Raw genomic sequence first — 13,688 nt, 5'->3', positions numbered from 1 at the left:
TTCTACTGAAATCACTTTCCATCCAACATTCTAACCCTTTAGTTCTTGCCCAATGGCTTGGCTAGTTTCCTCTTACTATCAAATATATTGCTCACTTCAACTGCTCCCTGTGGCAGTATGTTCCACATTTGCACTGCTCGCTGGTTAATTTTGTTTCCTGAATCTATTGCATTTTTCAGTGATTAGTGTTGGCCTCTCGTTTATTATCTTGAGCACTAGCGGAAACACTCTTTCTGTGTCTACTTCATTGCAAATCTTCCTAATCTTAAAGAATTTTATCATCCTTCTTTGACCATTGGTAGGATATTCATGAACCGATACAGTAACTACATGATCGCTGACTGAGCTCATTAGCAAAGAGAGCTTGGAGAAATATGAAACATGTTATTTGAGAGTAGCAGCAGAGATCACAACACCGGCTTCATTTCAAAACATTTATTACAAAACTAAGACTTTGTTCATTGTTCAAGTACAACTTGATTGCCAAAATACAACAAATGGCAATTGTAAACAATTTCTGACGTTCATTGCACTACATGTAAGAGTTTGCACACATCAAGGTTACAATATGTTGACTTTTGAAAAAAAATCAAGTACAAACATTTCACAGTCAATAGGACAAAAAAAAGAACATTCCTGGGGAGACCTGTCAGAGCAGCCTCTCAGTTTTGTGTGTGTCTCTCTCAGTCCTTGCGCCTATGTCTGTTCCTGTGTGAGAGCTGGCGTCCGCTTCCGTGAGGCATTGTCTCATCAGCGGGGCGCACCGACACTGTCCTCGCCAGTCTTTAGCAAACGCCGTCACTTGGCCGGGTTCATGCCCCAAGTGGAGAAGGAGGCAGGACTGAGTGACCTTTCCTCCCCACCTACCCCCAATACACACACACGCGTCCCAAACCTCTTGGTCTACTCGGCTTGAGGGGCAGTCACTTTAGCTGATGATACAGCGGTCCTTGTCCCTGGCGTGGCCGCCGCCGACCGCCTTCTCTTTGATGTACATCAGGTCGCTGTGCACACTCGGCCTCCGGGCGAACGGAGCCACTATGCCGTAGGCGTCCTCGTCTTTGAGCTTGCGGCTCCGGAAGGTTTTGCGGTGCAGGATGTCACAGTACTGTACCGAGACCTTCCTGTGCAAGTCTGGGCTCATCTCACTCGGCAACTTGGCCATGGTAAAGAGGGTCTGGAACATCTCGTCCACGTTGCTGTTCCTCTTCGCCGAGATCTCAAAGTAGGCGCATTTGGTTTCACCATCCAGCAGCCGCTGGATCTTGTCCCTGGGCACTTCTCGGTAGAAATCCCGGTCACTCTTGTTACCGCAGATGACGATCGGGACGTCAATGTTGTCCTTAGTCTTGTTCTTCAGACACGACTTGGTCTCCATGATCTGCTGCTTGAGCCGCTGTACTTCCTCAAAGGAGTCCTGATTATCCAGGCTGAAGACCAGGATGAAAACATCACCTGTAGGAACACAAGACAGCACAACGTGAGTCCACGCTGACAGCCAGGAGACACAATAACAGAGCAAAAAGATTCCCCCCCCCCCCCGCCCCACCCAGCTGACAGACACTCTCGCCTCAAAACAATCTGCACCACACTCCCTTTACAATTCAAACTCCCAGTTTAAACACAGTCACAGAACAAACGCATACGCTAATTAATACAATAATCACATCGAAGCGTGAACTCTGTCTCTCTCTCTCTCCTCACAGAGGCTGCTAGAAATTTCTCCAGCAAAGTTCTGCTTCAGTTGGAGGGGAGGGGGATAGTGGTGGGATTAGCTTAAAGGCTAAAATCTGTCAGCTCCTGCCCCGCAACGGAGCCAAAACACCAAATTAACACTGACTATTGAAGTTGACCGAGTGGGATAAAAAGGTTAAACTTAAATACAAAATGCAAGAAATAAGCTACAACGGTGCCGCAGCAGAGCAGCGTGATTTTAAAGGGTTCTGAGGAAGGGTCACTGGACCCGAAACATTAACTTTGATTTCTCTCTGCACAGATACTGCCAGACCTGCTGAGTTTCTGCAGCAATGTCTGTATATGTTTCTGATTTCCAGCACCCGCAGTTGTTTCGGGTTTTTTTTGTTTAAAGACTTTGTTGTCTGTGTGTAGTTTGGAGGTAAAATGGGGGTGAGAGGAGACTGTGGTGGGTGTGTGGGAGGGTGAGGGGAGAGTAGGGGTGAGGAGTGAGTCTATCCCCGCGGCGTTGCTCCTTATTGAGGAGAGCGGTTTTTACCTGTCAATATGGAGAGGCGCCTCATGGCCGGGAACGGGTGATTTCCCGATGTGTCGAGGATGTCCAGCTGGTAAACATCGCCCCGGATGCTGTAAAATTTGCGATGGAAATCCTCGATGGTAGGCGTATACTGGTCCTCGAACTTGCTGTTGAGGAAACGCGACACGATGGCGCTTTTGCCTACTTTGGAGGAGCCCAGGATGACCATCCGGTAGCAGTTCTTGGCAGGGATGTTAATCTCTGGGTCGCAGGGCGACATCTTCATCATAACCAGAGGGACAAAGACAGCAAGCTGAGCTGGAGGCAGTGCGGACGGGCACAGACACACAGAAAGAGAGAGAGATCGGAGTGTTATAGTCACAGCAGAAGCTCAGCAACACAACCAGACAGCGCAGAGCTCCGCCGCCTTTTATAGCGCCTGCCACTGGCGTCATTGCAAGAAGCAACCGCGTGGAGCTGGTAAACAGAGGGACAGTGTGTGTCTGAGAGAGATACAGCACGTCAGCAAATCCTGGCTACAGTCTCTGCAAAGGCAGCCCCAGACTCTGAACCTTGTTAGGAACTGCCCTGTGTCGAAGAGACACTCTGTCCCTCAATTCATTTTCAACCTCACAGTGTTCTGACAACTACCGTGTCCACACCTCCCCCCCCCCCCCACACTCAGACATTGGAGGGAGACACTGTATGTGAAGTGTACCAGTGTCTGCACAAGGATAAAGATTTACCAGACACCCCAATCCCCCCCACCCCACCATTTTCACTCTGAGATTCGAATCCTGCCCAGACACCCGCAGAATCGAGGCTGAGAAACCTCTTTGTGATTGGCAAAGTGATTACTTTAAGAAATCGACCTGATGAGGTAACTGAATGGACGTTCGGAGAAACGAACCAAATTGAAATTGGGATTGGAGCTGCGGCTGGTTGATGCTGAAGGTTCCGTTGTGTATAAAGTTTGCACAAAGTTATAGTGGTAAACCGTAGTCGGTAAACAGGCAGGCGGACTGTCCTCAGCGTGCTCTTCCCTTGCCTTTGGGAACAGTTCACTCACGGAAAAACTTTCTGGTTTACCCTCTGCAAGCACCCACTGGCCATCGATTCTATTCCGCTCTAAATTGCATTCGTTTTATTTTCCCCAGTTTTTCTTTACAAGGCCCTTTAGCTCGGAGGTTGGGGTGGGGGGTTGCGTGGGGAGGGTGGCCCTCTGCGCCTGAAGTGTTCATTTTGACAGGCTCCAAGCCTAAACGCGTGGATTCTGACCAGGCTATTAGGCTATGGAAGGCATCACAACTCCATCTCCTGTCCCCGCCCGAGTCCTTCACTGACTGCACTTCAGCGGATGAACGTTATTTGGGACCCCATTAGCCTGAAAAGTTTCCCAGTCAGCTATTAGAGTGAGTTTTGGCATGTCTGATCACAGTCCACCTGCACAGATAGTTTTATTTTTATGTAACCTCATTATAATTGCTTGAGACATACAGTGTCAATATCCCAAAAACTTCCGGCTTCTCACAGATCCTTTCGTTGACTCCATTTCAACAAGTCACCTGCAAAAGGAGCTCATTTATATACACACACAAAAACACCGTAAGCATTGCACTGTGACTGAACCCCGCACTACAGCTCACATGGCAGCGTGTGTCCTTTGTAAAATTTCCCATGTCATCATTCAAAGTGATTATATTGTTGCAGCTCAATGTGTGTTCGCATAAGGGGGAAATCGACCCTGTAAATTGGAGCCAACATTGTGAAGGCGACTGAGTTAGGCTAAAGCTGTAAAACTTTAAAAACAGCAGCTGGAGCAATGTGTGCATGGCTGAGAACTAACACATTGATCGCATCTCCTATAATGATTGGCTTGCGGTCCGCATTCTGTTTATACAAGTGACTTTCTCTCAGCTCTTAGCCAGATTAAATCAATGCTGAGTATTTTTTCCCCCCGAAAACTGCAGTGTGATAACACGTTGCGAAGCAGGTGACCCGGACAGATTATACACGAGGAATTCCATTTGACTTTGCAGGAAGGTTGGGTTTGAGACGAGACAAGTTACATCACCTAAACGAAGTGATATTATGAATATTGTGACAGTGTACATCTCCCCTGTACCCTTGACATTAAAGTAGGATGAGGAAGATTCTTGTCCTTTTAATGACTCGTATTATTTACAAATGCAATGAGAATGAACACGGCTAAAGTAAATAAAACATGCGGAGAGTCAGTTGGTGGTTTTAAAACATTTCTCGCTCAGTATGCACTGAAGAGACCTTTATTCCTTTTGTTATTGTTTGAACTCCCGTGCACCTGCTTACATCGAGTGTCACATAAAACAATTCATTTTGACACCCGATATTTCACAAACTTTCATGCGGCAGTTCCTGATAATACCAGAGTTTTCTGAATGATATTGAATTAAATGTATCGATTTGTGACTGTGTGCGTCTTAATGTATATATTAAAAGTCCCCTTCATTTCAATTGAATTGACCTGGAATAATATTTTAAAAAAACGATGTTTGCACTGAAGATAATTGCATTTTTTTTTAATTATCAAAGATGGAGACACAATTGAGACAGGTTTTTATTGGTGTGCCGGAATCGAAGTGAGAGACGAGGTCTCTTTGAGGCCAGGCTGGCTGGATGTTTGAAACCGTTGCCTGAAGGACACTGCAAAGGCTGTAACAGTCATGGTCATTTTCCCCTCCTGCCAAACCTTCAAAACACCACGTCTATTGAAACGAGTTTCTGCAAAACTTGATGAATTGCATCGCTTCCAGGTTGCCACCAGGTCGCTGTCCCCTCTCCTTTCTTAACAAGTCAAACAAGTAAAGACTGTGGAACAAAGTTATTGTATTAAGAAATCATAAAATTCCCGAAACTACATCGCGCTCAAACTGAAGGGTGATCCTGCCTTGGTGCCGCAAGGGGGCAGCAAAATCCACCGCCTGGAGAGGAAGACGTTCAGTCCTAATTCATTCATTCCCATTGCTTCAAGGCATTACAACTCTTACGGTGCAAGATAAGAGACACTTAGACATGGGACAGGGAGTAAGCGATGCTAGTGCACCGCAACCGGCTGGGTCGAGCAAACAGAAAAAAAAACTCAATGTAATCTGACTCAAAGTTAAGGAGGGGGTAACTGAAAAGAATTTAAAGGGGGATTCAACACGAGAAGGATTGTGTTGTGTTTTAAGATCATAATAGAGGAGCAAAGGGGTTTAAAATCAGCTAAAAGTTACAATGTACCTCGGTGGGTCACAACAGGCTCTGACTGGTTCAATGCCTTGCTCAAAATATTCAAACTCACCCTGGAGATCCCCAGGATTAATACAGACTGCCCTAGAAAACGAAGGACAAAGGGGAAACCAGATAGACAGTAAAAACAGTGACAATCCAGGGTGCAACTGTTCTATGATGTGGGGTATCCCTCCAGCAGGGTATTGTACCTGATCTGCCTGATCCCTTCTGTAACAAAAAAAACAGGCCCGGGATAAGGTGGTGTTGAAGAATCCAATAGACATTTAGCATGACTAGCTATTACATACAATCAGTACATTCATAGGTATAGCAATATCTGACTTTTAAATTATACAGAGCAACATGCTGTTTATGGTATATCATGCTTCCAAGTGGTCACAGGTAAGATGGAGTCTAAGACCTTTATTCCCTCAGGTAACATGCTGTGATTGTGATGACATCGTGAGCATGTCTCTGAAAGGTATCCTGACTGTGAGAAATAAGGCAACAACCTTTTACTTGTTTCATTCCTTATTAATGCACATGGTAATAACAGAGACTGATGCAATGATCATTTGAAAAACATTTAGGCCAAGGTTTTGGTGTTTTTACAATATGGGGCTATAGACCAAAATCTCGAAAGTCAGATTAATCTGAATTCAGCTAGCACAGATTAAAGGGGCAAAATAGCCTCCTGTTCTGTATAGAGATAGTAGGAACTGCAGATGCTGGAGAATCTGAGATAACAAGGTGTAGAGCTGGATGAACACAGCAGGCCAAGCAGCATCAGAGGAGCAGGAAGGCTGATGTTTTGGGTTTAGACCCTGCATCCTGGGCCTCCTGCAGTGCCACAACGATGCTACCCAAAGGTTGCAGGAACAGCAACTCATATTCGCTTGGGAACCCTGCAGCCCAATGGTATCAATGTGGACTTCACAAGCTGCAAAATCTCCCCTCCCCCTACCGCATCCCAAAACGAGCCCAGCTCATCCCCGCCTCCCTAACCTGTCCTTCCTCCCACCTATCCCCTCCTCCCACCTCAAGCCCCACCCCCATCTCCTACCCACTAACCTCATCCCGCCCCCTTGACCTGTCCGTCCTCCCTGGACTGACCTATCTCCTCCCTACCTCCCCACCTACACTCATCTTTACTGGCTCCATCCCCGCCTCTTTGACCGACCTGTCTCCTCTCCACCTATCTTCTCCTTTGTCCATCTTCTTTCCGTCTTCCCCTCTCTCCCTATTTATTTCAGAACCCCCTTCCCCTCCCCCATTTCTGAAGAAGGGTCTAGGCCCGAAACATCAGCCTTCCTGGTCCTTTGATGTTGCTTGGCCTGCTGTGTTCATCCAGCTCTACACCTTGTTATCTCCTGTTCCATATATGTTTGTTTATATAAATAACTTTTAATCAAAGAAAAATTAGCAGGCTGGTATCAAATCACGAGCAAATCAGCTTCCAATTACTTTCCAACGAGAGGAAAAGCCATCTCTCATCTCCTCTGTGGGTGGATGAGTTATGAAGTGCTTATGTTGATATCTATCCCAAAACTAATGCATTGACATTCAAGTGCAGCTGTAAAGATGTTTTTATTCTTTCTCATATGATGCTCCCTCCCTCCCCCCCATCAGTTTTTGTTGGGCCCAAGTCAACTATGTCCAGCTGCAGTGAGCTGTAAACCACTGTGCCCTTTCAATCTGATGAAACATGGGCTCACAGCAAAGCTGGACTTGGACAACTCTGCTGAACTGTCTCACTGACTACTGTTGGTCCAGTGTTTTGGATCATCGATCTGTCTGCATGTGGGTACACTCTGGTTCATCCCATCTCCTGCCTGATTGCCTGACAGACTGGGACAACTTTGTCAGTCCTCTGTCCATCCCTGCCACCTGCCAAAACCTCCCCTAATTTAGCTGCCAAGGGATTGGTCGCCCTGAAAAGCTCCATACCAACCATCATAAAAAATGCAGAAAGGCATCTGCTCAAAATAACTAAGTGAACCACATCATAGGCATTTACAGCACAGAGGGAAAAGGGGAAAATGGCACAGAATTCTCACTACCTCCAGGTGACAATTTATACAGTGATTCCAGAAATTCAAAGAAAATGACCCGCATTAGGAATTCAATATTTGGAAATTAAAACATAAGACATAGGAGCAGAATTAGGCCATTCGGTCTGTCGAATTGGTTTCTGTGCAGTATTACCCCAGTGGGTGAGACAGTATCCCTGTCTACTCTGCTCAGGTGTTGCTGAATTTGCCTTGACATTCATCATTAGAGTTTCCTCTGTACCTTTCAGTTGGAATATTAAGCCTGAGAAAGGAGAAGTAACAAAATAAATTTAAATTTTGATCTTTTTAGCCATTTTAACACTACCTTTCTACAAGATTCAGACTCAACTGGTTATACCGTTTCCTTTGTGGACGAGAAAGATTGGTTGGCATTCTGCACCAAAGATTCTCAATTTTAAGAGCATCAACGGAATTGGGAGAAAGCAGGAACGTGGCATTGAGATTGAGCCATGATCATATTGAATTGCAGTGCAGCTTCGAGGGGCCAAATTTGTTATTCCTGTTTCTAGTTTCTATGTATTAGGAATCTCTCAATGAAATGTTACGTACACAATTAGTTATGAGCCCAAACTGCCAGCAGCAAATGTGACAGGCTGTTAATGTCTATATCCAGCAAGTTTGTAAAAGTAAGGGAAGCTCAAAGGGAAGATACTATTTGTTCGAGGCAAACTGTAGAAATTACCAGTAAGTCTGAAACCTTGTAACTCTCAGAATTCTTGTACTCTCCTTGAGCTGGCTGCCAGACCTGTGGATTAATACTGGACTGCATTGTTCACATATCACCCACTCTCCAGATATGGCCAAGCAAATAATGACTAGCAGTTCTTTCTCAGAATTCTTTCCTCCTCCCTTTCTTGTTACACTGTCTCACTACGTCGTAATTGAGGCTCATTCCCAAGCATCTGCCTCATTTCTTTCCTACTACTGGCTCAGGTTCTGAAATACCGCAGATAGTAAGCTACCCTCTGTGCCCCCATGGTGAGTGTTCCCCAAAGACGTAACTTTGTCCCACTTCTATTTCTCATAGAATTATTGCCTCTTGGCTTCATCACCTTTTTTTTTAATTCCTTCATGGGTTGTGAGTGTTGCTGACAGCATTTATTGCCCATCCTGCATTGCCCTAAAGAAGGTGGTGAAGAGCTGTCTTCTTGAACCACTACAGTCCATGTGCTGTAGGCAGACCTACAATGCCCTTAGGGAGGGGATTTGAGGATTTGAACCAGCGACACTGAAGGAGTGATGATATACTTCCAACAAAAACAGAAACTGCTTGAGAAACTCAACATGTCTGGCAGCATCTGTGGAGAGGAAACAGAATCAATGTGACCCTTTTTCTAGAACTAATTGCAGCTGGGAAAATGTGGCATATATGCTGAAGACGGGTGGGGTGGGGTTGGTAGTGGAAGGAGGTGGAGCCCAGACAGAACAGCAGTTGGTCAGACAAAGGAATGGATAATGCTGAGCCTGAGTGACCCTGACCCTAAGCCTAACCCTAACCCTAACCCAAACTGTAACCCTAACCCTAACCCAAACTCTAACCCTAACCCTAACCCAAACTGTAACCCTAACCCTAACCCAAACTGTAACCCTAACTCTAACCCAAACCCTAGGCCTAACCCGAACCCTAATCCCTCGTCCTTGCCTTTGTCTCTCTATGACCGGACTTTCCTCCTTCACATTCCGTAAACTGTGGCTCAGGCGAGACTTTGCTGCTGAGATGGTGCTGTCGTGGTACGGTCACTGGGCTCCTAAATCAGAGGCCAAGGCTAATGCTCCATGGCATCTAGAGGAATTTAAATTCAATGAAAAAATATCTGGAATTCAAATCTAGGAAGATGCCTTTGAGGAGTCAGAAGGAAGTGGTCGAAAGTAGGAATTCCAGGAAAATTTTGTGAGGAGCCTAGCAAAGCCTGTTCGATGAAGGAAGCATTTTCAAGAGGGACAGTCTGCTGGGTACCAATGAGATGGCAACAGTGAGGTTCTCCTTTATGGAGATTAAGACTGGGCTGTAGTGAGATATTTATTTATGGGGATTAATACTGCTAGAAGTAAGATGCCTACCTAAGGGGAATAGTGTTGGGCATCAGTGAGGTAGTGCTATTGAGGGAGTCCAGCAAAGTTTCACTGGAGTAATTCCCGGGATGGCAGGACTGACATATGAGGAAAGACTGGATTGACTGAGCTTGTATTTGCTGGACTTTAGAAGAATGAGGGGGCATCTCATAGAAACATATAAAATCCTGTTTGGACTGGACAGGCTAGATGCGGGAAGAATATTCCTGATGTTGGGGAAGTCCAGAACTAGGGATCACAATTTAAGAATAAGAGGTAAGCCATTCAGGACTGAGGTGAGGAAGAATTTCTTCACTCAGATAGTTGTGAACCTGTGGAATTCTCTCCCACAGGAAGCTGTTGGGGCCAGTTTGTTAGATATATTCAAGAGCTTACTTTAGCAGCACATATATTAAAATGGAAATGATACAGAGAAGATTAGCACGACCCCTGCACAAGGATGACACACAAATTTGTGAAACGTTCCATATTTTAGGGGAGGCAATGGCCCAGCAGTATTATTACTGGACTGTTAATTCAAAGACCCAGTTAATATTCTTGGGACCCAGTTTCGAATCCCACCGCAGCAGATGGTGGAATTTGAATTCAATAAATATCTGGAATTGAGAGTCTAATGATGATCATAAATCCATTGCCGATTGTCGGGAAAAACCCATCTGGTTCACTAATGTCCTTTTGGGAAGGAAACTGCTATCCTTACCTGGTCTGGCCTACATGTGACTCCAGACCCACAGCAATGTGGTTGACTCTTAACTGCCCTCTGGGCAATTAGGGATGGGCAATAAATGCTGCTTGGTCAATGACGTCCTTATCCCATGAACAAATAAATAAAAAAAAGAGGGAGTTGGGTGTGGCCCTTGCAGCTAAAGGGATCAAGTGGTTTGGAGAGAAAGTGGGAATGGGATATAGAGATTGCATGATCAGCCATGATCATATTGAATGGTGGTGCTGCCTCGAAGGGCCGAATGACCTACTCCTGCGCCTGTTTTCTATGAATCTATGTTTCCATACCTACTTACGGGGATTAAATGCTGGGCACTAGTGAGATTCATATTTCTGGAGATTTGATGGATATTTTCAAAATCATGAGTGGGCTGGATAGAGTAGATAGGGAGGAAGTACGCCCTCTTGCAAAAGGAACAAGAATGAGAGGGCATTGATTTAAAGTGAATGGCAAATGAAGCAAGAGTGGTGTGAGAAAACACTTTTTTCACACAGAAATAGTCAGGGGTATGGATTGCACTGCCTAGATATGTGGTGGAGGCAGGTTCAATTCAGGCATTCAAGAGGAGGATTGGATGGTTACTTGGATAGAAATGGTGTACAGGAATATGGGGGAGAAGGCAGGAGATTGGGACTAGGGGATAGTACTGGTAAAGACACAATGGGCTGAATGGCCTCATACTGTATCAGAGCAGTTCCTTATTTCTGCAGGTCTTTTCAACTTTAAGACCATTCTGAAATTAATCTCTTTGGTAGGCTTGCTTCTAATATTCCCATCTTTGGCTACAGCTCTGTGAAGGGTCTTTCTAGAATGAAGGCATTGTATAAATATCAACTGACTTTTTTTGAATTTAATCCCAATCTCAGGTTATTACTTTCACAGAATCCTGAGATCTACATGTTGTGTAGATTTGATTTTTATCCAAATTATGAATGCTTCTCAGAAAGTGAGTATATTTCCTGTCCCTCTCGCAAAAATTAATTCATGACATTTCCCTGGGATAATCAAACACATCCCTGTTTAATTCTCCTGCTGGCATACGTGGGTGGAGAGAATATTGCCTGTGACAGGGAAGACTAAAGTGTCATAATTGATATGTGGGGAAATGAAGGGGCAGGTGTTGCACCTTCTGCGGTTACATGGGACGGTGCCATGGGAAGGAAGGTTGATGTTAGAGGTCAAGGTCATGGAATGGACTAGGGTATTCCAGAGGGAACAATCCCTGCAAAATACAGACGGGGGAGTGAGGGGAAGATGTGTTGGGTGGTGGCATTCTGCCGGAGTTGTCTGAAATGGCGGAGAATGATCCTGTGAGAGCGGAGGCTGGTGGGACAAAAAGGGGGATCAAGGGGAACCCGATCACATTGTTGTGAGTGATGTGAGGGGGCAAGAGTGGAATCACGGGTGATAGGTTGGATGTAGTTGAGGCCCCTGTCACCCACAGTGGGTGGGAAACCGTGGTTATGGAAGAAGGAAGCCATGTCAGCAGCTCTATTGTGGAAGGTGGCATCATCTGAACAGATGTGATGTAGACGAAGGACCTAGGAGAATGGGATGGAGCCCTTACAGGACGTGGGGTGTGATGAGCTGTAGTGAAGGTAGCTATCGGAGTCAGTGGCTTTGTAGTAGATGGAAGTGGACAGTTTGATCCCTGAAATGGAGTCAGAGAGGTCAAGGAAAGGAAGGGAAGTGTCAGAGATGGACCATGTGAAAGTTATAGAGGTATGGAAACTGGAGGCAAAATGAACAAATTTTTTAAGGTTTGGGCAGGAACGTGAAGCGACACTGAAACAGTTGTCAATGTACTGAAAAAGGATTTATGGTAAGGGGCCGGTGTAGGACTGGAACAAGGATTGTTCCACGTACCCCATAAAGAGAAAGGCATAACTGGGACCAATGTGGGTGTCATAGCCACTCCTTTGACTTGGCAGAAGTGAGATGAATTAAAGGAGAAATTGTTCAGTGAGAGAATAAGTTCAGCCAAGTGGAGGAGAGTTAGTGGTGGATGGGGATTGTTCATGCCTCTGGTCGAGGAAGAAGCTGAGAGCTCGCAGACCGTCCTGGTGAGGAATGGAGGTATGGAGGGATTGGACATCCATGGTGAACAGGAGGCAGTTAGAGCCAGGGAACTGGACATTGTCAATATGATGGTGGGCATCAGAGGAATCGTGGATGTGGGTGAGTTGTCCAGGATGGGGAGACGAGAAGGTTGGAGGCCGTTGGGGGAAGATCTCTGGAGGTAATGAGATCAGTGACAGTCCTAGCAACAATGGCTTGGTGTTTGGATCCTTTTGTCATTGGCTAATGTATCCAAAGTGTTTAGATTCTTTTATACAAACGCCTGAGAAGTAAGGTTTTGGGCCTCATACCGATCGTCATTGAGAAGATCCTTAGGTTTGTGTTTATAGAATCCCTACAGTGTGGAAACAGGCCATTCAGCCCATCAAGTCCACACCAACCCTCCGAAAAGCATTCTATCCAGACCCACACCCCCCACTTATCCCTGTGATCCTGCATTTCCCATGGCTAATCCACCCAGCCTGCACATCCCTGGACACTATGGGCAATTTAACATGGCCAATCCATCTAACCTGGACATCTTTGGACTGTGGATCACCCAAAGGAAACCCATGCAGACACGGGGAGAATGTGCATAATGTACACAGACAATCGCCTGAGGGTGGAATTGAACTTGGGTTCCTGGTGCTATGAGGCAGCAGTGCTAACCGCTAAGCCATCACGCCACCTGAAACAGTCCCACCCTGTGAACATGCCTGGCATAGTCGCCTCAATTAGGTAAGTGCTGTCACAGTCAGGAGATTTGCCTTTAAGCCGACTGCCACATTCGGATTTGCAGATGCCTAGAAAGTGCCTCAAAAAGTGATAATGTTAGTTGTTGAGGTTCATTTCATGAGGACAGATCTGCAATCATGCAATAAAGTCCTCAGAACACAAGTTGCTTCAGTCTTAGTGCTCAGAGACAGCTTGATCTTATTTTGTGCATGTTTCCCGAGTCAGCCAAAGATGGTAGCTGTTTTGCTGATGTGCGTTACACGTTTTGTATCAAGGGACAGATTGTCTGTTACTCTCAACCCAGGGCAGCAGTGTTTGCTAGCCACTTTCAGCCTTTGTTATTGAGTGTGGCAAAGGGTACAGAAATGTCCCATGAGCATGGTTTTCTTGATACTCAAAGTGAGGGAGAGCAAGAGAGAGATAATCCAGGAGTCTCCATAGCTGAGTTTCCCTTTGAGAGTCCAGCATGGTATCATCAGTGTAAGGAGTACTCTGATGAAGATGTGCTGTGTTTTGTCTTCATTTTCGGTTTAGACAGGCTGTGGATCTTGCCTAGTTTTCC

At 45.6% G+C, this 13,688-nt stretch overlaps 1 protein-coding gene and 1 non-coding gene across 2 annotated transcripts; one reads left to right on the top strand and one right to left on the bottom strand.

Moving 5' to 3' along the window:
* Positions 1–420: 420 nt before the first annotated feature.
* Positions 421–2,628, bottom strand: rasd1 (RAS, dexamethasone-induced 1). Its single transcript, XM_020514082.2, has 2 exons — positions 2,234–2,628; positions 421–1,455 (listed from the first exon to the last, which is right to left on the bottom strand). Exons 1-2 carry the CDS (start codon positions 2,499–2,501, stop codon positions 929–931), a joined length of 795 nt encoding a protein of 264 aa, XP_020369671.2. The 5' UTR covers positions 2,502–2,628; the 3' UTR covers positions 421–928.
* Positions 2,629–9,976: 7,348 nt separating this feature from the next.
* LOC125485714 lies at positions 9,977–10,083 on the top strand. Its single transcript, XR_007264422.1, has one exon. It is a non-coding gene; the product is annotated as a U6 spliceosomal RNA (small nuclear RNA).
* Positions 10,084–13,688: the final 3,605 nt, after the last annotated feature.

Source organism: Rhincodon typus, chromosome 21 (genome assembly GCF_021869965.1).
Source record: "Rhincodon typus isolate 14 chromosome 21, sRhiTyp1.1, whole genome shotgun sequence".
Lineage (NCBI taxonomy): Eukaryota > Metazoa > Chordata > Chondrichthyes > Orectolobiformes > Rhincodontidae > Rhincodon > Rhincodon typus.
This window is presented reverse-complemented; position numbering and strand designations above follow the sequence as displayed.

Excerpts from the sequence above, each read along its gene's own strand:
- rasd1 (XM_020514082.2), bottom strand. The coding sequence starts at position 2,501 with ATGATGAAGATGTCGCCCTGCGACCCAGAGATTAACATCCCTGCCAAG. Across the intron at positions 1,456-2,233 it reads GCGCCTCTCCATATTGACAG|GTGATGTTTTCATCCTGGTC; the intron begins GTAAAAACCGCT and ends GTGTTCCTACAG.